Source organism: Dasypus novemcinctus, chromosome 5, assembly GCF_030445035.2.
Source record: "Dasypus novemcinctus isolate mDasNov1 chromosome 5, mDasNov1.1.hap2, whole genome shotgun sequence".
In the NCBI taxonomy this organism is placed as follows: domain Eukaryota; kingdom Metazoa; phylum Chordata; class Mammalia; order Cingulata; family Dasypodidae; genus Dasypus; species Dasypus novemcinctus.
The window spans coordinates 44,110,668-44,135,958 of NC_080677.1; the positions used below are offsets into that span (position 1 = coordinate 44,110,668).

Here is a 25,291-nt window from a genome sequence, read left to right on the forward strand (position 1 = left end):
TTAACTCTTTCCAGTAGTCTTTATCCTATTCCACACTGACATTTTCAGTATCGTATTTGGCCACAATGTCAATCACATATCAACTGCAGTAGTTCTACTACAGGTCAGACCCATCCCACTTCCTCCCAAAAGCAAGGAAACCACCATATCTTCCTGAAATTAAGTACAGTTTTTATAATATTTTAAAAAATTGTTTATAGCTCATCTCCTCACCCACTGAATAAACGAATTTATTTAAGAATATTCACTAATTAACAGCTATATTGTGTGCTTTTTATATGTAACAAGTTCTTATTATCAAGATGTATAAACCATGCAAGGCAATAGATAATGACAATGCAATGCTATAACTGTGAGCACTATGATAAGTATTATATATTATACATATTTATATATATGATACTGGGACCTATGTAGGAAAGAACCTAACTCATATTAAGTGATAGTGATTTGGGAGTGTGGGTAGTAGTTGTACACACATTTAAAGTGTTCGTGGGGTATAGCCCATTGAAGATGGTTGAGAAGGCTACTGAAACAGCACACACAGCATTATGGTAGTAAAATAGAATGTTTCCAGTTAGAGGAACTGTAAACAAGTCATTCAATAAAATGTTGAGTTTGAAGGAAGATAACAAGAGATGAATTTGTTTAAGTAGATTTGAAAGTCATCCAATGGTTGTGGGGAACTGCTAAATGATTAAAATTAGTAAATTATATGATCAAATTTTGCCTAACAAAGATTATTCTGGAGATGGAGCAGTGTTCTATGCAAGTATATAACCATGGGTTTTCCTCTGTAACCCAAGTAATGAGGAGAGTCTCCCAAATAAATGACTGGCTCCAGTGATGGAGGGAAGGATGGGGTCAATGAATATTAAAATGGTGTAATTGGTAAAACACTACTTGTTGATTAATTGCATGGGGAGGGTGTGAGAAAGGAGAGTTTTTCAAGGGTGGGTTCCTACTTCTGAGTTGAGCAACTGAGTTGACAATGATTCTACCTAGAAAGAGACTGACGTGAAACCTGGAAACCTGGGGTCGAAGTTTAGTAAATTTTGATCACTGGACTTGCTAGTAAAATGCAAGGAAACCATCCCATTTTTGGGGGCTAGCCATGACTATGTTATATTTGGTCACAATCACCAGATGCTGGCAAATTAATAGCCACTAATTATTTAAGAAGAATGATATATACAGAACAGAACTACACATGAATTGGCAAGTCTTTAATTTTATTATAGAAATAGAAACACTGATAGCTAATTCAACAACCTCACATTTACAGTGTATACAGCATTTACAAGCTTCTATGCATTTCTTTGTATCTTTTCTGAAGATACTATTTCACCTGTTATGACTCATGCAGAGTTTTATAGTTATGTACTTGTCTTTGGACCTGAAAAAGTGATTCCAGGATGTGGTCCCCTGGGCCTGAGCCATCTGCCTTGGCTGGGTCCATCAAATGGTGGTATGGCACATACTCTGGAAGATCTTATCCTAAAAAGTCCAAAGGGACTCAGCTTTTCATTCTGATCACACCACATCATTTAACTGCATGATGTAGAAAACAAGAGTTAACAAAAAGCAGCAAACAAACAAACTTGGAAGAATTCAGGTCTCTCATTGAGAACTGCTATTGGCCTAAAGATGATAACTGTTATGAAATAAAAGAGAAACCATCACCTTGGAAAGTCATCATTGTGATTTTTTATTGCTCTATATTTACCACATCAGAGAAATTAAAATTGTTTGCAATAAGTGGGGGCGTTATTGTTTTTGATGACAGGCCAAATTTATTTAATTTATGTCTTCACAGAAACCTTAACCTCACGGTAGCTGGCACACTTAATCATAAGTTATTTTCAGAAATGTTGCTTAAGATCACTTCAGATGCTCTAGATTAAAGAACTGTCAGATTTCCCATTTCTCATGGAGTCCATTTTCAACATCAGTAGTAAGTTTTCAGTCACTGCACTGTTTCCCTGCCCATTAGTCATTTATACCCACAAAAATCAGTCATTGTTAGAAACATGGGATTGGAACAAGGTGGGTCCTTGCCACTCTGAGGTCTTGGGGCAAGTGCCATGTAAAATGAATGTGCCACCTGGGGGGAAAGGATCTACTCTGGCTACACTAAGTACTTAATAGAGAACACTTTAAGTTATAGGTTATCTTGCTGGCAAAAACTTAACTGTTTTTACGAGGAATAGACTCCACCTGGGCTCTTGGGCTCAGAACTGCTACTCCTCCTGAGTTCTGGTTAGTATTTGGGTCTATGAGAATTCCTTTACTTGAACTTGAAGTGCTCAAGTATTCTAGGTTGTGGTTGGCCCAAACTGTGGTTTTTTTTCCCTCCCATGTTTGATAGCTGTTTAAAACCTGCTTACTCCCTTCCCATATACTATTACCCTAACTAAACAGAAATCATCCTCTAAAAATAATTAAAATGTAGAAAAAATTTTTCTATAATGCGTTTCAGATTACAAATTTGTAAGATGAAAAGACAATGATTCTTCACAACTTCAAACATTCAGTAGATTGTACATGTCCAGACTTTGACCACATTTTTATCCAAATTTCACAGTATGCATGTGTGGTTATTTGAAACTATTTCTCGGAAGAATAGTATTTAATTATTGTTATTTTTATCAAAACTGTACATACCATTTGTTTAAATTTAACGTTTCTGATTACTTATTTTTTAAAATCCAATTTAACTAAAACATATACATGAATCTTTTTACCACTGTCATAAGTTGTTGTGTGGCTAATGAATCACATATTTGCATTATCAAACGTAGAATTATTTTTCCATACCTTCACTTCTTCACCATTCCCTTGCTAAACACTACCTACTGTTTTCCCTTTGGCCTATTCTGATCTCATATTGCCTTTTTAATTTCTAAGTTCTGTTGAGACATAAGCAGACAGTTGTCACCGAATCATTTTCATTATTTTGATCAATTTCCATATAGTCATTGCTTCGTATCACTTCTCAAAATCCTTTAAAAAAATCTGTACTGAATCAGGTATTAACATTAAATTCAAAATATTTTGTTATAAGAGATCATATATTTGGCCTTAACTTTCCATTTGGTTTGGTACACAAATTACAGCATTATTCCTTTGTTCCCGTAAACAAAAATATTGATATCAAAGGCAGCTGGAGTTTCTTTTTTTTGCTGAGACTGAATCATGAACTTAGTGTGTGTAACTAAATATTTTGGGGGAGCTGTACTAACACAAAGGTTTTTAATGATTCAAATCATAAACCCAAAACCATAAGGCAAAAGGTACTTTAAGAATAAAATATACTACAAATTGATGAAGTACAAAAAATCCAAAAGAATAGCCTATCATATTGTCAAAATTATACTACTCATGTTAAATTCTTCAAGTTGGAAAACATAAAACAGAAGACTAAAGCTTTACCTATAATTCCCATCTTTTGTTTTGATTGAGTTTTTGTTCTCTGAGATTTATGAACTTGTTCTAAATTCAATCCATTTAAAAGTATACCACTGCTTTTTATGACATGGGAGAAATAAGTGGATTATTTTTCTTATATTGCCGATAGAAATTTAATGATTAGGAGTTTGATGGTAGGAATAAATAACATGCTATATAGCATATTATTATAGAACTATCTTGCATTATAGTGTGCCTGTACACCTTATAGTTAAATATGAAAAAAGGCAATATTTCACGACAAAAATTTTAAATGTATAAATTTATCAATAAAATACCATACAAGGTAAATGAAATGTAGTAATTGAATGTTAGTGATTCCTCATGTACATCATTACAGGACAAATGTGTTGAATAACTCTGGATTTAAAATGGGGGTAACAAAAAGAATTCTAATTAGAAATTTTTTAAAAATTGAGAGATAGTAAATGCCTTCTCATTTTAACTCTCCCTGCAGAAAAATAAAGTCATAAAATGTAAGTGGAAAGCAACTGTAATTATGGAAGAATGAACACCTTTTGAATTTTTTATTAAGCATTTTAAATGTAATTTTGCCATTCATAGTCTGTATTTAAAGATGGTTTTCTCATGGTTCTTTTAAGTAGTTCTAATTTTTTAAAGTTGTGTTTTATCACTTTTAAACTAAAGGGTTATACTTAATATTTAGCACAATATCATTTATTCCAAGGTACTTAATGCATATGAATTGAATTGACGAAAAGCACCAACTTTTGAAAGAATCAGAAATCTAAATGCAGGAAGAGATAGAAACTAGAAAGACTAAGTGTATTAGATATTATCTTATACCTTTCAAAATAATGTTTAAATATTCATTTCTTATATTTGTAGAAACAACAAATTTTATTGTGAAAGCATCAACTAGTGCTATGTAAAAATAATAAGTAATCTAAATTGATGAGTAAAAGCATATAGAATCACAAAACAACATGTGTTAACCATAAACAAAATTATTTGAAATTTTATAATGCATAACTTCTTGGAAAAGGCAATTCCTTAGTTCTGTAAAATAGACTATGTCATAAAACACATAAATTCTCATTGAATATTTGACATATTTGAATATATTTTCAAAATTCTTTACTTCAGAAGGACCCTAAAGGCCAAATATGTTATTTATTGGGGGAAATACTGCAGAAATAATATTTCTATCCTCAATAAACTTTCAGAGACCAATTCCAGTTTCAATTAAATTAGCTACCCTTAAATTCATATATTATGACTGTATGTTACAAAAGCAAATATTTGCCCATCAGGTAATATGCAAAGTATAGTTTTATAATACCTGTTGATGGAGATATTTAATTTAAAAAATATATATATTTACTTTTTTATTTTTATTTTTTAAAGAAACTTAGAGTACATAAATATTACACAAAAATACAGGGGATTCCCATATGCCCCGCTTCCTAACCTTCCCACATTTTCCCACATCAGCAACATCCTTCATTAGTGAGGTACATTTCCCACAATTGATGAACACATCTTGGAGTTTAATATTTTAATTCCTGTCATATATCACAAAAATACAGAAAAATAAAAACTCTTTAAAGAATATCATGAATTTTAAATAAAATATAAATATATATTTCAGATTATATTGGTATGCATTCTAATCCCCCTTAAAAATAGTTTGAATTTAAAAATATCTCTGCCTTTACTATTTAGTACCATTTCATTTATGCAGAGGGAATAACAGAGATCCACACACCAACTTGAAAGAACTTTCTTAAAATCATTTTGATTAAATTTCCTGCGAGCACTGAGCAGCTTACATTTTCCATATACATACTATCTTTATAAAATGCCACTCAATATTAAAACCATGGATGAAATATTAGCATTTTCTTAACAGTTTTCCAGGAAATTGCAAAAATATTGTAAATATAGGATAATTACTATCCCATATATAATTTTTAAATGAATGCTATAGAACTCATAATAAATTTTGTAATTTTCACCATCTTTACCCTATTAGACATTAGACGTAAAAAAGCATCTTTCAACATTGGGGTTTATAAATATGAATAGTTGGCTATTGTAGGAAATGCCAAGGAAATATTCCCTGATATTATTATAAATGTTTTCAAATAATCTATAGCCCAGAAAGTAAAAATTATTATTCTACCTTGTTCCAAGTATTCTAAGAAATGATGATTTAAAAAATAACTTTATGCCATCACATACATATTTGGAAATTCAGAGAAAAGGAAAAGTCTTACGAAATTAAAAAATGCTTCAGTATTTTCTAAAGACCTACTTTTTTGAATCATACATTTTCCTTCCAAATTGCATTTTCCTTATACTATGCTTTTTGTTGGAAATCTGAACTTTGTAATTTTTACTGATATTAAATGCTTTGTGTCTTCAATAAAAAGACCTTCCTTATAAGCTTTGTTTTAGTTGCATGCCTTTAAAAATGATTCCCTCTTTCTAACCTTTTCCCAGTTTTCCTCTCCAGAATCCTGGCTGCACAGTTCCAGAGACTGAGGTAGGTTGTAGAGACACTTCTGGACATGCTGTTAACATCTGACACATTGAGTGAGAAAAAAGCCAGCACAATCACCAGCAGGTTCAAGGAGACATGACAGCTCCTGAAGATGAAAAGTACGTCTAGTTGCTAGTTGCTAGTTATCTGCAACACACTGGTTAAACTCAAATCCATTCATTTCTCAATTGCTTTGCTTCTTCTAAGCCACTGTAATGAAAACCAAAAGGATCATTATGGATAATGTTATTGATGTCTGCAGTTCAAGTGTATCTTTAATCAGTCTTGTCTGACATTTTCCACAATGCTTTTAGTAGACAGTCGTATTATGTAAATATTTCTGGTTAATATTTATTGAGTTGGTTGCCTAAATTTCTCTTTGGATAAAACCTTTAGTGCTTTCACCCAGAATCCATAGAGAAGCTATTTGAGTTGGGAAGTTTAGTGTTGCTCTTTGTACTTCAACTTTTAATATCAGAGCACATATTGAAACAATAAACACAAAGAAAATGCAAAAAATATTCCGTCAATATTGGAAGAATAACCCCCCTCCCTTTTTATTCTTGAAGAGCCAAGGGCGTAAGGAGTGGCAGGAAGAAATAATCTAAAAATCTAATCCCTGGCCGCTGTCTTCCGAATGCTGAAACCCTTTCGAAATGTGCAACCTGAAGAACATCTCCTTTCGTAGTCTAAAACAATATTGGATTCCCAAAATATAGGCAAAGAGATTCTTACCGTCAAATGCATGCAGCAGGTTCCAGCTCAGAACGAGACTGAAAAGCTGAGCAGCTGGTGAACAAAAGTTTTAGTTTTTTTTTTAACGAAGTCTGCAAAACTAATTTCCCTCAAAATAGGGCTCAATTTCCGTTAAAGCAAGCAGCGTTTACAAATCTCAAAATTCCTGATCACCCCTATCCCGCTTTCCTAAGCAATGGAAAATAATTCGATCTTTCACACGGATGTTAAAGTTTATTACGAAGCCTCTATACTGTATGCAATAGGACTTAAAAGAAAAAGGGAGAGGGAATCAGGCTGAGGCTGAGGAGGGACTGAGAGAAGGAATGGTTCTGCCTTGGAGACGACGCTCAAGGCTAATCAATACTTTTTCATAATTCAAACCAGATGACCGGAGCAGTTTGCTGTCTCCATTAATTCCATTAACAACTTGAAAGACCTGGTCACCGTCCTCTGGACACCTGAGACACTGAAAATAACGGGGCGCCTTCGCTGGTGGCACATTCGAGGCCCCAGGCAAGAGAGGTGACCGCAGATATTGTCCTGGTGCGACATATACCAGGTGGGACCTTGCAGTTTACACAGCTCATTACGAGACATTCATTTGTCCTGTGTAAAAGACTGTGCCCCCAGCAGCCAGGGACGTCCCCCAACCGAGTGGCCATACCAAAGGCAACGCTTGCCCCTTCTTGGAAAGAAAATCGAGCCCAACCTTCGCTCACCAGTACTCACTGGTGACAAGTTTTCTAGCTTATTTTCTGGGATGCAAAATTATAACCAGTAAGACCTGGGCTCCCAAGTTTAGTGAAGGAGATAGGGGCTATTGGAGTGTAATATTTCTCAGTAAATGGATCCGTTAATGGGGGAAGGGTGAGATTAACTGATTTTACTTTTGAGTGGGTTGCAAGAGGGAAATGAGGACACTCGGGCGCCCGAGGGGAAAGATTGGAAATGCACGGGGTTATCAACACATCTCAAGTGACCGAGACGCGATCGCTTCGCAATATTCCTGACCCTGGAAAAACTCTTCTTGGTGGACCAGTGGCTAGGAAATTGAGCCGGGTCAGGAAAAGGTGGAGGTGTGGGTGTTTGCAGAGAGCGGGGAAAGAGAGTTCCCACCTGGCATCGCAGGTGAGGATGCCAGGGCCTGTACGTCTGCAACTGTCACTTGCACGCTTTCCTCCCACCCATTCTACTAGGACCTCTTGTTTCGGCGCCTAAAACAGCCTTTCCTGTCCGCCGCACACATTCCTGCAACTTCGGATTTGGCATCGCAGCCCTTTGCCAACCCGCCAGAAGAAACCAGCCGCGAAAGGACGGGCGCGCAGCTGCGCACAGGACCCCGGGCGAGGAGCGGTTTTGCGAACTTGCAGTTGCCGTGAGCGCGCCAACTATCTCTGATCTTTCTCTCAACCCTGTTCCCGCTTCCTGTTCCTCAGAGTGCGCTCCCGTAGCTTTTCCTGCAGGTGACGGTTCCTACGTGACACTAAGTTTCCTGAGAAGGGTGGGAAGTTGGACGCTGGCTCCGGGGTGGGCTTGCGCCGCGGCGCGCACCTTTGCGAACCCAGCGCGGAGCGAGGCGCAGGGGCTCAGGCCAGGCGCGAGGCGCGCCTACAGCCACCCTGGCGGCTGGCAGGGTCGCGTGGGTGTGGACGCGCGGCGTTTGTCCCGCCGGAGATAGGAAGTGGAACTCGGAGCGCGCCGCGCAGACTGAGCGGGAGTTTTGGAGGGAGTTCGCATGTGGTCAGCGCTGGGTTCCTAAGCCAGCCCCCAGCTCACATTACACTCTATTTATAACCTCTCGGAGCCGTTTCCCCCTGAAACCGGTTCTCTGGGACCACCTTCTTTTGGCTTCAACCTCTCCTACTCTAGGATCTGAGTAGCTCGGAGGGAGGCTCCTGCAGGTCCGAGTGTTTCTATGTAAAGAAGCCCGGCCGCTAGGGCTCAGGACAGGAATTATCCGAACTCTGCAGAAACGTGTGCTGCTATTGCTTAGGGAGGGGGGGAAAGTCACACTGTCTCTAGTGAAAACGGAGAGAGGGTAGTGGCGATTGGAACCTTCGTGAAGTCTTCTGCCTGGAACCCGAGATTTGCATGCTATGGAACACCCGCTCTTTGGCTGCCTGCGCAGCCCTCACGCCGCCGCGCAAGGCTTGCACCCGTTCTCCCAGTCCTCTCTCGCCCTCCACGGAAGATCTGACCATATGTCCTACCCTGAGCTCTCCACTTCTTCCTCATCTTGCATAATCGCGGGATACCCCAACGAGGAGGGCATGTTTGCCAGTCAGCATCACAGGGGGCACCACCACCACCACCACCACCACCACCATCACCACCAGCAGCAGCAGCACCAGGCTCTGCAAACCAACTGGCACCTCCCGCAGATGTCCTCCCCCCCGAGCGCGGCTCGGCACAGTCTTTGCCTCCAGCCCGACTCCGGAGGACCCCCGGAACTGGGGAACAGCCCACCGGTTCTGTGTTCCAACTCTTCCAGTTTGGGTTCCAGCACCCCCACTGGGGCAGCGTGCGCACCGGGGGACTACGGCCGCCAGGCGCTGTCGCCCTCGGAGGCGGAGAAGAGAAGTGGCGGCAAGAGGAAAAGCGACAGCTCAGGTAAGCGCGCGGAGTGGCAAGCGCGGCGGGGTGATGCCAGGGAAGATTCTCTCAGTACGGCCAGGCGGCAGGAAAGATGGACCATGTCTGGCCTTCGGGTTCCCCGCCGACTAGTTCAGCTGCCTGCTTTGGTCCTGTTATGCGAGCGGGCGGGGGGAAGGGAGACGAGGAGGCAGAAGGGCACACATTTCTCCGTGGCTAAAACATATGCCGGCCGTCAGCAGCCCTAAGCTCTCCCAGGTCCCAAACTAGTTTACCAGAGGGTCTATAAAAAAGGACAAGTGACAGTATGTGAAATCGATTGGAAAGCGTGTCCTTTCTTTGGAGGGATGGGGACAGGCGCTCACCCTGGGATGCAGCGTCTGCTGGAGCCTGCATGAGGTGCCACTCCTTGACTTCTCCCTTGCAATTTCCCTGCTCAGAGTGGCTCGATTTTTCCCAACGTTAACTAGATTTCAGAATTATTACACAATATTTGGAACTTGCAATGGAACTTGGCAGAGCGCATGAGAAAAAAAAGTTCCAGTTTTTTTTTTTTCTTTTCAGAGTTCTTTAAATAGCACCCTATTCCAAGTGGTAAAAATTTCCCCTTCCTTGAGAAGGAAAACAGTATCTAGGAATTCAGAAGATACTAAGCAATGTGCAGGTTTGTAAATAAATAGATGTTTAGACTCTGGAAGAAAAAACGATACTCAGTAGTTGATATTAATGTGATGCTATTGCAAAGAGAGTTGTTGAGATTAAAAAGTGAAAAAATTCTCTGCCAGTTGCATATTATCCGGCGTAAGCACTGGGAGGCCAAGAGCAACTCCAGGAGTGCGGGTTCCTTTGGTGCGTGGGGCTCCTAAGGGCGGGTGAGCTCAAAGAGCTGCGGAGCAACGTGGGGATAACTTGACTAGCCAGGCAAAGAGAAGCCTTCTTGAACTCTGAGGCTGGAAGGCACGGACTGACAAGTGAATTGTAGTAATCCAGGGAACTCGAAGTTTCCCAAGCAGTTCCTAAAAGGTCTTACCTATCTGAATCCCTTCGAGATTGTTAATAGTTATTACAAGGAAGGAGGTTCTGAGGTGTTGTTGTTTTTTTTTCCATGCAGCTACCGTGCTACCTATGTTCCATCTTTTTAGAAGTTGTCATTTGTTTAACGTAATATTTGCATATTTTTCTCCCTTTGCGGGATTGGTTTAATAGTTTCAGAAGGTAATCCTAGGTATATGGTTTGATGTATTGGAAAATTTTAATTCTTTGTAAAACTTGAGGTAAGACGGGACATAAATGGCAATGATTGAGCCGCCTACTCCGTACGCTTTCCCAGCAGTGGTGTCGATCGTTCTTCCTTAGTATGAGATGTATTCTTATGTCACAATCGCAGAATCTGACTTTTACTTTCCAAGGTCAGGGGTGAACTTTTAAGGTTCCATCAAGATTTAGTTTTTATCTAAGAAAGTTACCGGCAGTGTCACTCATTTTCAGTGGGTTTATTAACCTTAAGTGAAATTCTTAAGCCTGTGTTAAAAGGCTAATTATGACAAGAAGGTTTCCATCCTCATCAGAGAGGGGAAAAAAGTCTAATTTTATAATGCGGTGCCCATTTTATAGATGGGCCATTTGGTATCAGTGTAACTGATCCCACTTCAGGTTGGTCAGCCTACTTTTGAAATTACCAAAAGATTTTACTGTTCATTTTACTTTCTGCAATGAGAAATCTATACCATGGATTGTTCTATAAGCATGTCATACTGAACCTAAGATTTTTAGGGCAAGCTGAATTTTACCACAGGCACATGTTATTTTAGTTGAGGGAATTAAAGTGAGATCTAAGAAAGGGTTCCATTAAATTATTTAAATGAAAACATACTTAAGAAAATTTGTTAATTCATAGTTCTGTTCTCCTTTGGCAAGAAATAACCATTTAACAAAATAAAATCTACCTTATATGTTGAAGCTAATAACTATAGTACTGGAGAGCCAAACAAACAAGTTTGTATAACTTGCATAAAGTACTAATAAACTATAACTTGAATGGGAAATACAACTTGTCATCACCAAAGGTAGCTCAATGGAGACTTAGAGTGAGCTTTTTTTTTTTAATGGGATATTTTGAAAGAAATTTTGATGAACTAAAAGAAAATACAGCAACAGTTTCTGGTTGAATATAGGAGTACTCATTGAGTGTGAAATTTAACTTGTGAATTTCCCTGAGCTAAAATTTTTAGATCTTGATACCATTTAAAGTCAAGATAGCCTTCTCCTGTGATGATATTGCTTTTGATCATGCATGATTTGTGTTCAATGATATTTTGTTTCATAATAATAAAAAGACATTTTGATGGAGCAGGAATTACATGCAATATAGAAAATGATTGTAATTCTGGTATATTATTAACACACAAATATATCATTACTTATAGTGCAGTTTTAATATATGAACATTTCTTAAAATTTATGGTAAACTGATTTTTGAACACCTGAAATGTGAAATTATACTAGGTAAAAGTCACATTGTGATTAGTAGAGACCATTTCTACTTTGCTAGACCATTTATGCTTACCCCATATTTATATTTGAAATAAATGCAATACAAAAATGCACAGCAATGTTGGAACCAAAATTCTGTATCCTGCATCCAGACTGTATGTTTATAAACATGTAACAATGTTGAATTCCAATAAAATTTTAAACACCATGAATTCTTTAAAAACAATACAAATCTTTAGAAATCTTACCTTTTTATCCATAGTGATGATACAAAAACTGCAATATGTAACATTTTCCACTGTGCATTTCCATGCATCTCCTTTTTCCAAACGCACATGAAAACACATACAAACTCAAGGAGCTTAAGAAGTCTAGGAACAAATAGTTATTGACAGTAGGCTTCCATCATAGTTTATTGACAATGGAAAATAATTTAATTTAATAGAAAAATACACTCTCATTTATTTTATGTATGCGAAACATTTTTGCAACATTGAACCCGCTATGCTTTCCAGCATCATTAGCAAAGCCAACATCTGCCACGTCTTCAAAGAAGCTCTTAAAAATCAAAAACTTTACAGCTGTAATTTACAGCTGTACTTAAAATAATCAATACAAAGTAGGTGATTCTGAAAAATGTCTATAAATATCGAGAATTGCTTCGCTTCACTTACATTTGATAGTTCACTGAACTATGTAGGAGTTAAGTATAAACTTCCCACTTAAGGTTAAAGGAATCAAAATTGTTTAATCAACCTAACTTTAGCTTTTATGTAGGCAAAATGCAGTACAAATATGCAAATATTTTATATTCAAAGTTAATTTAATGAATATTAGTCTATATTTTATTAAAAATAAAAAAATATATGATAGAAAGGTAAGGAGTGATTTGGGGAAGTGCATTTTACCAGGTTTTGAAACATATTACAGTCTTATAATATTTCAAGTATTTTACCACAGCTACTAGATCATAAAACATTGTCAAATTATGTCTGTCTATAAACCTGGTTGTGCAGAAAGACAGGCAACTAACACATTTAATAAGCTGGAAGTTAAACTGAGAATAATTCAGGTATTATAATGTAATTTTTCTTAGATATCTTAATCATCACATTTTCTGAAAGAAAAGGTGATTTTATTATTCATTTCTGCATTATTGGGTATGGCTTTCCAGTGTTTGCTTTAGAATTAAAAAATAATGTCCACAGATTTGGAGATTATGGGAGAATATTGAACAAATTAAGTATCTCAAAGCTTTGGAGTGATAGATATCTCAAAGTTTGGAGTGGTAGATAATTTCAGGTATGAATGTTTTTATGTAGCGACCTGCCAAAAATATATTTTAAGGACCAGTGACCCATATGGGTGTTTTCAAATGATTATACCCAAAATTTATGACTAGAAACTTCTTTTGAGTTAAGGTGCCTTATTGTAGAAGGTTGACAATGAGTATAAAGAAGAAAATAGGAAGTTTCCAGGTCTGCATACATCGCTTTATTATAGTTAATTTAGAAAAATAAAAGAAGCATTTAGTGGAAGGCAGAGTACCACTCAAATTATCATTTCAGCTAAAATCCCAGAAATAAGTATTTAAAAGTTTTACCTATATTAATTATCAATAAAAGATCATTATATTGCCACCCAATAGGTTGATTTCCATTAATAAATATAAAAAATCTTTTAATCACTATGTGCTTTCCCTGTGTTTGAAAGCACAGGCCCTTCATCACAGCTCTGAAATTTATACTAATTTATAATCTTTATTATAAGACCTAAACATCCTAAGAAATTAATTCTAAGCAAAAACAAAATAGCAAAAGGATTAATCACTTCCCTTACACTTGGGAAATTTGGAAACAAATTCCATATTTAATGGAAGAATTACATTTTTCCCCATTTTGAGAAATATCAACTTATGGTTGAAATAATAGCTGAATTATGTAAGAAGTCCCTACATATAAATCTATTACATGTACTTGGCCTGGTAATGCTACCTTGCTTGGGCAGTTTTATTCATTTACTAAATTAAATGGCAGCTTGAAACACAAAACTCTGATGGGAGGCCTTTTGAATTCTCATTTCAAGTGAGAAAATAACAACAAAATACAATAATACATCTTAGTTTTAGATTATCCTCATTTCAGTTATGTATTTCTAAAATTTCAGAATGTGTTTTCTAAGCATTGCTAGGCAGATTGCAAACATCAAGAGTGATGAATACTAAGGAAGGGGAAAGATCAGCAAGTAAAATATGCATAGGAATTTTTAAATTAATATTTGCTGAATTAATGCTTGTGGGTAATTCATCTTTCTATCCCAAATTTTCTGTATTTTTGCCAAATTGTCTTTATAATAATAAAATCTTTCATGAGGAAAAATATGGTAGTGCATGAACCGAGACTATCAGCAGTAACACTTTTTCCCCTGACTTTTATCATAAAATGAGAAGGATTAATTCTTGAGGGGCCAATTAAATTGCATTTCCTGGTTTGTGGTATTGGTGACTGATTCCAACTGTTGCAATCCAAGGGAAAAAAAAAAGATGAGACACAAACCAAGATCATACAAGTTAGAAATGCAGGTAGGTGTTATGTATTTCCTATTTTGTGTATTTAATCAACAAATCCCATTTTATTGTTCTAACTTATTTATATATATTATGTGTTTTAGTCATCATATGCTTTATTTATCAGTAATGAGTAGCTTGTAAAGATTATACAGGTGATGAAGCACTAGTGTTTTACCTGTTTTTGTTAAGCTCTTCTGACTATTTTGTTGAATAGCTATATTGAACTGAAGTTTACAAATAGAGTAAGAGCAACACTAATAAGCTAAATTAGCTGCAGAACTCGATGCTGTCAGTCAGGTTCAAAATCTAAAAGGAGAGTAAACTGTGGAATATTTTATTGCTCTCATATAGTCAAATTCATAATGGTAAAGGTTATTTAGATCTCTGATAACCTTCGTTTCCATTACCTGTGTTGAGGCAGAATTTATCTAAATCTGTTTTCTCCAACAGTTCTATTTTACTTATATTCTAAAAATGTAGAATGCTTATTTTTCCATTTAAGTTGTGTCAGATGATATTTTATGATACAAAAGAATCAATAACATATCTATTGATCCACTTTATAAATTTCAGGTATTGCTTTTATATTTAATAACTATTTCTAATTAAAACTCTGACATATTTATTGTTAAATTAACAGAAAAGTACATGGTGTATACATTCATGTGTGACTGAATGGGTGAATTGTTAATTTTCCTCTATGTTTGAAATTTTAAATATATGAAAAACAAGCCATTATTCATGGAGTCTTCATTTAAAACATCACATTTTCCACAGCAAAATAATACTTCTGGATTTATACCTCAGTTATTCTCTCTAAATAGGATATTATTTACTGAAATATTCGTTTTAATAAGGTTATGAAAATGTTTTATGGTATGTTTTCTGGTCTGTTGCATGGGCATATGAACAAGAATAACCAGATAAAATCTGTATTATGGCTATTATTTTTGTGAAGGGTTTGTATGGAAGAAAGGAAAAATCTTTTAAAAATAATCAGTTTTACTTATTCTACTTAAAGTTATCTTATTGCTATGCTATTTCCTGCATTTAACATAGACTAAAAATTCAGTGATTCTAAAATATTTGTGTACATTGTCTTAGAATTTTTTACTTTCATTGCAAATATAAGGTAAATTTCCTAGGTAATAACTCCTAGTAGTAAAAAGTTTAAGGTATTGATTAAAGCTTTACATTCAAAAGTCATTGCTCTTAAAAATTTCATAGAGTCGCTTCAATTCAAATGCTCCAAATGTATTTAAATGCTTGTTGTTTCTTTCTTTAAGCTTTCTTCCTGAGATGTAGGCATGTTTTTTTTGAGACAGTCTAGAGTGATTGAAATTATGAATGTAAGGTGTTTATTTTCCATAGTTTTAATTTTATACTCTGTTTTAATGTAAAAGTTAATGGCAAAAAAAAAAAAAAAAAGGAAAAGAACAGGGATGGTGCTGAATTAACCAGGACATAGCAACTATATTTCAAGCACATTAAACTAATCCATTTATATAGTCTTAATAATTACGTATCTATAAATTAATAGATAGATTGATAGAGCCCTAAATTGAATTTCTTCATTGCAGTAAATCTGATTTAGAGCATCCACATTAAAGACCATAATATGATGCTAAATGTTCCAATTACAAAATAAAATATTAAGCTCGAAGCAATTGCAGCTGTGTAGAGAGTCCAATAGGCCGAGGCTGGTAATCATGATAGTCATAAAAGTCAAACTTGCCAACTCCCCTGCAGTTTTTGTTTTCTTTTGTTTTCCTCTTCCCTTAGCTCATTTTTCTCCACATGCTTGAAGAGATTCTTACAATGCCTCAAGAAAAAAGAAGCTGCCCAGATATCTCACAAGATCGTGGGCAAGAAAATGAATAAGATGAAGTAATCTCTCCTCTCAGGCTCTGCGGAAACCTAGAGGCCGGTTCAACCTAGGTTGGCAGATGCCAGGAGAAATTTAAAGACCTGGAATTTTATTCTTTGAAAATATGGGCATAAAGCTTTGCCAGCAATGACACCCAAATAAAAACTTATTTTTGTAAAGTGATTGTTATTTGCAAATGTTGTTGTGAAAGTCACTGTCTGTGGCGGCAGCTCCTTATATACTGCCTAGAGCTGACGGTACATTTTTGAATGGTTCTAGTTAGTCCCGTGAAAAATGAGCAAACTAAACTGAGGTGCGTTCTTGTTATTCAGAAAAAGTAAATTGGGCAAAGACTTATAAACTGAACAATGAATACAAAGTAAACTTCATAAATAATTGATTTTGTTTTGAGAACCAAAACCTGTGGATCAAAGAAATAGAATGATACCAGAAAAATGTAGTTACTTTGGAGGGGACTCAGAAATAAGTTACCTTGGATATTGTAGCACACCAATAATTTAGGAAATAGCTTTTACACTTTAAGAACTATCTAAAGAGTACTTTACTACTAGTAGATTGAAATTAGGTGATGTTTTTCCTAATGTAATATTTTTCAAAAGTAAAATAAGATATATTTGTCACCTTGAACAATGGAAACATCTCCATGGACAATTCTACATTGGATTTTGTTTTCTTATTTTATATATGAATGAATCTGGATACATTAAACTATACAGCCTTTAGATGTAAACTGTTAAGAGGACTGACATGAAAAGAAAGCTCAAGTTTACGCATCTAAATCCACCCTCCTGCTGCCACCTACATTTCTGGGACTACTCCCTTTTTAGGCTCCACCCTCGAAGTTCAGGGAATTAAAGATACCATTCTTTCCAGAACGATTCTTTCTTCCTGGAAGTGGGGCAAAATGAAATGTATTGTGGAATACCTAGATATTAAAAAAAAATAAAAACAAATGGTAAAATTGTTTTTTTCTCTTGCTTAAATACCTGTTAGTCGATAAATCAAAAAAGATTTATCTTATTTCTTAGTCATCATCTCAGGCAAGGAAATAGGTGGCACACTCAAAGGGGTGAGAATTTGATACTGACTAGTTGATGGTGGGCAGCATGTTGGAAAGTGAAAGGAAATGGTGAATCACCTGGTGTTTGTCCACAGAAGGAAAGCAATAATTCCCCAAGGCCTTAAGGAGGCAGTAGAGGTCTTTTTTTTCTTTTTTCTTTTTTTTTTAATGTTACATTAAAAAAATATGAGGTCCCCATATACCCCCACCCCACCCATGCCACCCCTCCCACATCAACAAACTCTTCCATCATTGTGGCACATCCACTGCACCTGGCGAATACATTCTGGAGAACCATTGCAGCACATGGACAGTGGTCCACATTGTAGTCCACACTCCGATGATATAACTACAGGAAGACCATGAACAAAGAGGACAACTCAGACCGGCAGAATATCTCAGTCTACATGTAATATCAGGTGTTAAAAACTGCTTTTTGACTTTGGATAAAAAGAGGGAAATGGAAAGGACAAGTGAGTGTATATGGCTAAGAGTCTCCAAAAAGGAGACGGGAGGTCATCAAGGGGTGATGCCTCAGAAGGGTACCAGAAACAGCCAAGGTAGATGGAAACCCAGGTGCTGGTTCTCCTGAGGGCTGCAGCAACCCACAGGTTCTATGGTCAAGGAAGATGGCTCTGGAGTTCAGGGCCATGTCAGTTGGCCCTACTTTGGAGTTTGTATTCCTGAGTGTAATGGAGTTGGACTCAGATATAACCTTTCTACACATGCCTCTTCTGTTACTTTTACTGGACCTGTGGTTGGCATTTGGGTTGGTGTATACTCAGGAGACCTGAATCTCTGAACTGTGCATGTGACATCCAGGCCCTGGGTCTCAGCAAACTTGTAGCTCTTACCCTCTGGTTTCTTGGACTTACCCTGGCCAGCTGACAGGGAGGTGAAGAGGGTCAACCACCACACCAGGGAGCCAAGAGTGCCTACAGCTGCAAGCTGGAGAATTGCATCCACCATCCATGTGGAATCTAAACCCCCTCTTGATGTAGAGGGGGACTGGACAGAGCCATCCCAGGTCCACAAGATGGAGGAATAGAGTATGGATTAGAGTAGACTTACTGGCGTTCTGCTGGGGAACTATTGTGATTAGTAAGGGAAGAAATTGTAGTAGTGATGTGGAGAGAGTAGCCACGGTGGCTGCTGATGGTTTGGAGAGGGGAGAAGAGATATGGTGTGGGGGCATTTTCAGGATTTGGAGTTGTCCTAGGTGGTGCTGGAGGGATGGATGCTGGACGTTGTGTGTCCTGTCGTGGCCCACTGAGTAGAGGTTGCTTTAAACAGCATCTGTCAAGAGCAATAGGATAAGAGCCTTCTGGCAAAGTTGTGACTCAACTGGAGGATTGCAGCTGATATCAAGTAGCATCCAGTAGCCTGTCTTCATGTCTTCCAATCTCTTTCTCTTGCCTCCAATGACCAAACAAGGTTAGAGTTAGAGCAGGGGACTCAGTGTGTGGTCCATAGAAGTCTATCTCCAGGAGGCTAGGCATAGAAGAAAAATGTGGAGAGTAGATCTGGGAGAACATAATGTCTGTGATTAAACCATGACTCTGTCTCTCACTAGCTGTGTCTCCTTGGCTGGTAATTTAACTTCTCTGTACCTTAGTTTCCTAAAAATTGAACTGATTTAATATACATAAAACAGCACAATATTGGGCCAGGTGTTAGTTATAATTCTTATTATATATTAATGTAGGCCCAATTCTATGGTGGGTACACACCACCTGAAAACAATGTCTTATTATGTTAGCTGCTTATTTGTATTTTACTAAAATTTTATTATAGGACATGTTGCGTGCATAAAAGATTCCTGAAGATTTTCAATAATTTGCACTGTTCCTAGAATTAACAGCTTTTTGTAAAAGAAAGCCTGGAAAGTTTCTTAATCTTTTGTTCTCTGATGTCTTCTGTCACTTCATCATCAGAAATCTGATATAAAGACAGTGGTTACCAGACGTTCTGAGGGGAGGAAGCAGGAACAATAGATGTAACATGGGGCATTTTTGAGATATTGGAATCGTTCTGCACAATGTTACAATGATGGATACCAGCCATTATACATGTTGTCAAAACCTATAAAATTGTGTGGTGCAAAGTGTAAAACATGATTTAAACTATAGGCCATGGTTAATAGTGATGCTTCAATATGTGTTCATCAATTGTAACAAATATACCAACCTAATAAAAAATGTTAACATGGGAAAGGATTGGAGGGTAGAGAGATGGGGAATATGGGAATTCCCTGTATTTTTGATGTAACATGTATGTAATCTAAAAGTTCTTTAAAAATAAAGAAAAAAATTATTTAAAAAAAAGTCTGTTCCCTAGAGAAGTGTACAGAGGGACATTTAATCAAGACGGACCACAACTTAAATTCAGACATAACAATGAAATTTTAGGTCTCAGTTTCAGCTGTTAACTACCCAGTTGGGGCATGACATTTTCCTGCGAGGTTATAAAGTTTATTGCAGAAATAATTTATGTACTGTAGCTCTTTGTAATTTTTGGTGGTTTCATTTGGAAACCTTCATGAATGGCAAATACGCAAATAACACTAAAAATTTACTTTTTCCCACATAAAATGCATATAATCAGTTAGTTTTAGTTTTCTGATTATTTATGGACAATGGAAATAATTTACTTCTTTGTTTGTGTTTGCAGGTTTTTTAAAATTTGTATTCAATAACATCTTGATAATTACTGCTTTGGTTAAGGCAATAAGGAATAATCCAGCTCTCTCGAGTTGCAGGTCCTGGGCGGTTGGCTAGATTCTTGTGTTTAGCTTATCAGCCTTCCCTCTACCCACTGTGCTGTGTATGGAATCCAGAAATGTACTTATGAAACATTTTAGGTTATTATATGTGCTGGTTTTAAATAAATAGAAGAATCAAATGCTATATTGAAATGGCAAATGCCAAGTGTTAACTCTTTCAGAGCTCTCAGATTCATAGCAGTTTGAGCCCTCAAATGAGAAAAATTCAAAGGAATAGTGATTTTCTCTCTGACACATAATGGAAGAGCTTGGCAGAGGAGGGAGAGAGGTACAGGGAGAAGAACTAGGTATTAACTGTTCAGCAATATACAGCCTTGACTATAAGGACCGACTGCATAGACCTAGCCCCTTCCTCTCTGATATTAGTGTAGGTTTGATTTGTCAAAATTTTCTTAATGAGTTATAATCTATATTGTTTAAATGGGTCATTAGAATCCAAATTATCAAGACACTGGAAGGGACACAAGTCATCCTTCAGTTCAATGAAAGTGTTTCCTAGATGAGGGAATGTGCCAGAGAAGTTAAGTCATGTCTCTCCATTTTGCCAAGTTGTGGCAGCTGAGCTTCCACAGCCTCACTTCAGCTTAGTGCCCTTAAAAGAAGAAAAAAAAAAAAAAGCTCCCTCATAAAATATTTTGAAACCTTAAATTTTCAGGGCTTCACAATATAAAAACATTTCAGCATCATATTAAATATTGGCTCCTGCTTTGGGTAACAAAATGGACTTGGAAATAGTGCTTTACTTTGATGTAAACTGCCTATCCCAGAGTCTCATTAATGCTTATATTAACCAATTTTCATCCTTGTTTTATAAATATGTACACTAATATACTTTCTTAGCTTCCATTTCCTAATTTTATAATGATGTCATTCTTGTCATCAATTGCTGATATGCTTGAATTTTTTGACATCTCATACAATATACCAGAGCACTTTAAAGTTTAATATCTGGTAAAATGCTGATGAACTTTGTTTTAATTAAGATTTTTTAAAACAGAATCATATTTGAGGTACTTCATTTGTGAACTGAAGAGTCTGTTTTCTGTTTTACAAATTTTAATTTAACATAGGGCATTTGCGTTTTTGTGTTAATGTAAAATAACAAAGAAAATAGCTATAAGTAGACATCAAGTAACCCTCCATTGTCTCGAGTCAAATACTTTATCTCCATTCTTATATAAACATTGATTTTTTTATTGTGCAGAAGTTGCTCAAAAGTATTAATGATTATCCATTTTCCCTATGCTAACCAGACCTGGTTTTCTTGTTTCACATTCTCTCCTGCCCTCACCCATCATCCCCATAATCTGTGTCTGCACACACCAGATCCATTTCTTCTCCACCATATAATGAATATATATCCCATGGAATCCTCTAATGCTGACCTCTGATGATTACTCTAGATCAAGTGTTCTTAACCAGGAGTCCCATTAGTTTGAACTGAAATTCAAAAACACATTATTCTTGTGGGGATGTGTTGGTGTGGATGTGATGTGTTTATTAAATAATGCACAGTGTAGTGTGGACTTAGAAAGGGGTCCGTGGTTTTCACCTGACTGGCAAAGGGGTCTGTGGAACAAAAAAAGTTGAAGACCTCTCCTCTAGATCTTTCGCATTACTAGACATTCAAAATGCATAGCTAAACATCAAAAAGACAGTTGCTTCTTCCAGTAAATTTACCCTCTCCTATTTATCTAAACACAACTTCATTACCAAACATAATAAAATAATTCCTTTTAAACTGAATTTTAATTTACTTTAAAAATGACTCACATTAATTATTCAATGGATGAGTTCTCATTTTCCACTAGACTTACTATATTCAGGCCTTGGTCGTGTTGCTGCTTTTTACATAGCACAACCCAGACACTTCCCCAAACTTCTGTATTTTTGTCCTATTCCTACTTTGATTAGTTAATTAATTAAAGTAGAATTAAAATAATCTAAAAGTAGAATTAATTAATTTAATCCTGTCCCCTAAGACTCCCAAAGTAGCTGTCTTTTGAGCCTCATTATCTCTTTTCATTGTGTCCTAATGGAATTGTATTCTCTTCTCGGAATTCTATATTCACTTGCTCTCATTCCACACTTACAGTATGAATGAATGTATAATTATAGGTTTTGATTCATATGATGCATGGTGTGGCAAAAATCTGTCAATGATATTTTTTTAGATTTTGACCGTATTGACTCTTGTGTATGGCCAAGGTATTATTTAATATATTTTTTATCTAAGAAAAATGTATATTTAAAGCAGTGATTTTCTTGCAAACTGTTATTTTCATTTAAAGTTTTGAACACAATGTTAATTGTTAAGTTTAAAACAGTGTTCTGATGATGCTACCTAAAAATATATAATCATAAGTGCATCCAAGGAGTTTCCACAAGGTATTCTGCATCTTCTGTTTAGTCAAGAGCCCTCAGTGACATGCTCTATCTTACTAACAATCCAGTTTCTTTGATAATAATTTAGTACTAAATTGATGGACTTCTGCCAATCTCCAAACTCAATCATTAAAGGTTTTGTTGGCCAGCTAGGTCAGTTGTTGTTTATGTCCATGTTGTTTTTTTTTTAACCAATCTTTCCTCAATGCACTTAAGCCTACCTTTTCTTTTTATATTTTTACTTTGAGACCATTACAGATTCACATGCAGTTTTAAGAAATAATATGAAGAGATCCTGTGTATCCTTTCCCCAGTCCCCCCCCACCCACCCATGGTAATCTCTTACATAACTAAAATTCAGTGTCATAACAAAGAAATTGTCATTGATATAATCCATTGACCTAACTCAGAATTCACTAGTTTTACAGACAGTTGTGTGTATGTGTTTAGTTCTATGCTGCCCTCCCATATTTATTTTTGTTCCAACCTATGTGCATTATTTGCATTAAGATCTGACTGTTGAGGCTTTTTCAGACCCCTCTATTCTACACTAATCAAAACATTATTACCTTTACTACATTGCATTATATACTGCATAATAATACCTCTACATTTTGCCTCAAAGTTCTCTTTGTTGTGCATAGTGCATGTCTCTAGCTTCTGATGTGAATTACGTGCTCCCCCCAAGGAAAGGAAAGTAACTTTTTTTCTCTTTGTGTGGTGTCTAGCCTAAGGTTAGGTGCACAGAGTGCTTAGTAAACCCTATAGTTGCATCAAAAATGCTTTACTAATGATAACTCTTCAGTATCATGGATTTTCTTAGGTTCTTATTTCCAGGCTTCCACTAGTATCACCAATTTAGATGTTTGGTCAAAGCATAGAAGAGTTGAATATACAGCTGAAGTTTAATTATCTGTGTTTGTTTCTCATTGATCTTTTTCTCCTGTGCTAAAATAATAGCCTGATAGTTTATTTATTGTTGACTGTTCAGCATAACAATTAAGCAAGTCATCAAATATATCACTAATGTAATGGAGTGGACAAGATCTATTCATATATCTTATCCCCATTTCATTCTTCCCTCCTCACCACAACCCACATATACACACCAGAGGGGCTTTGCTGGCACAATTTATGTCTCTTTTCCGATATAATGGAATGTGCAAGGGTAGAGAGAGACTAAAACTGAGACATGGGTGGAAAAGCAGGTAGGGTGTAGTCAGAGAGGACAAATCAGTGGACATAGAAAAGGGCTAACTGAGGGAAGAGAGAGAAAGAAGTATTATAAAAAGATTAGAGAAAGAGTTTGAGGATTTGGCATATGAGCAATGGCAGGACAGGTGTGAGGTAGCAAAAAGCTCAGAGTGGAGGAAGGGATGTGAGGAGTGTTTCTGGCTTGTAAACTCGTCCCCTTTGAAGTTCATTCAGAAAATGCAAGTAAAGTTTAGCTTTCTTTCTTTTTTTCCATTTCTATTTTTTTATTTTTTTAATAGCTTAAAAAATTTTTTTTAACCTTATTTATTTATTTATTTGAGGTACCAGGGGCCAGGGATTGAACCTGGAACCTAGTTTGTGGGAAGCTGGTGCTCAATCACTGAGGTCACATGGGCCCCACCAGGAACTGAACGTGGGACCTCCCTTATGGGAGGCAGGAGCTCAACTGCTTGAGCCACACCTGCTCCCTAAACCTTTTATTATGAAATAAACTTACAGGACAGTTACAGAAATAATACATATCCCTACAGGAAACTCCAACATACCCCATCTCCCAGATCCACAGATCCACAAATTTTAACATTTGCCACTTTAAGAGTGTCATTCTGTCCCTCTAGACATCAGTTTCATTCCTTCTATCTATCCATCTACCTGTCTGTCTCTCCATCTGTAAATCTTTTTTGAACGCTTGAGTGGATTTGTCTCATTGATATTTGTGGATGCTTTCTACAGTGAAATACATTTGATTGTGTGGTATGTATTTACCATTTGGGGATTAATCAGGATAAAATTAAATATGCATTTATAAAAGCCTTATAAATTGCCTTAAGTCAGCTAAAACATTTACATTTTAAACTGTTAGACGTCTATGTTTTTCAACAATTTGATAACTGTTAAACCCAATGCCTTGCTAACTAATGTGTGGTGATGTGTCATTGTTTTTAGATGAGACATGAGATTCTGTGCATATTTGTGCTATGCATTGTTGAGCTTTTGCACATTACATATAGTCAGATAATGATAGTATTTAAAATGCCAAAGTCTAACAGCACTAAAAAATAAAATTCGAAATCAGTGGACAATTATAAAAAATAAAGAACATTTGCATAGTAGTGTTGGATAGTACCAAAAGAGTTGGTGAATTGAAAAAGAAACATAAATCATTTCCAAATTTTTCAAGTACATAATTTACAAAAAGAAATAAAAATTTCCTTTCATGAAGACCTTGACACAATTATGCTGATTTAACCCACAAAGCCTATGTCTGTATTATACTGTTCTGAGTATGGCTGGTTAATCCTATTCAAACCATGCTAGAAGAGTCTAAGACACTGACAAATGAACACATATGAGGCAGCCCGTCCAAAAGTAAGGGACTAGCAATGTTAGTTAAGGGTGGACAAAATTTTCCTCTCATGCTTCCAAGCTTAGTCACATAAACTGTTTGATGAAAGGAGAATTTGCAATAAGTCTACTTATGCATGTGAGTTAGCATTTATTTCTATGAGAGAATTAGACTCAAGCCACATTGCAATACATTTTGACAAGGTTTGTTCTAATTCTGTTATTCATGACTTCAAAATCAATTGCAGGGA

General features: G+C 36.3%; 1 protein-coding gene and 1 long non-coding RNA gene across 2 annotated transcripts in view; one reads left to right on the forward strand and one right to left on the reverse strand.

The window, feature by feature from the left end:
- Positions 1-4,469: 4,469 nt before the first annotated feature.
- LOC105747057 (uncharacterized) lies at positions 4,470-9,737 on the reverse strand. The gene is made up of 3 exons (XR_001119216.3): positions 9,670-9,737; positions 6,710-6,763; positions 4,470-6,184 (listed from the first exon to the last, which is right to left on the reverse strand). It is a non-coding gene; the product is annotated as an uncharacterized lncRNA (long non-coding RNA).
- The window catches only part of MEOX2 (mesenchyme homeobox 2), a 70,407-nt gene continuing 52,873 nt past the window's right edge, over positions 7,758-25,291 (forward strand). Inside the window, exon 1 of the mRNA XM_004467937.5 lies at positions 7,758-9,322. Coding sequence (XP_004467994.1) covers positions 8,809-9,322 — 514 coding nt within the window. The 5' untranslated portion in view covers positions 7,758-8,808. The remainder of the gene's footprint in view (positions 9,323-25,291) is intronic.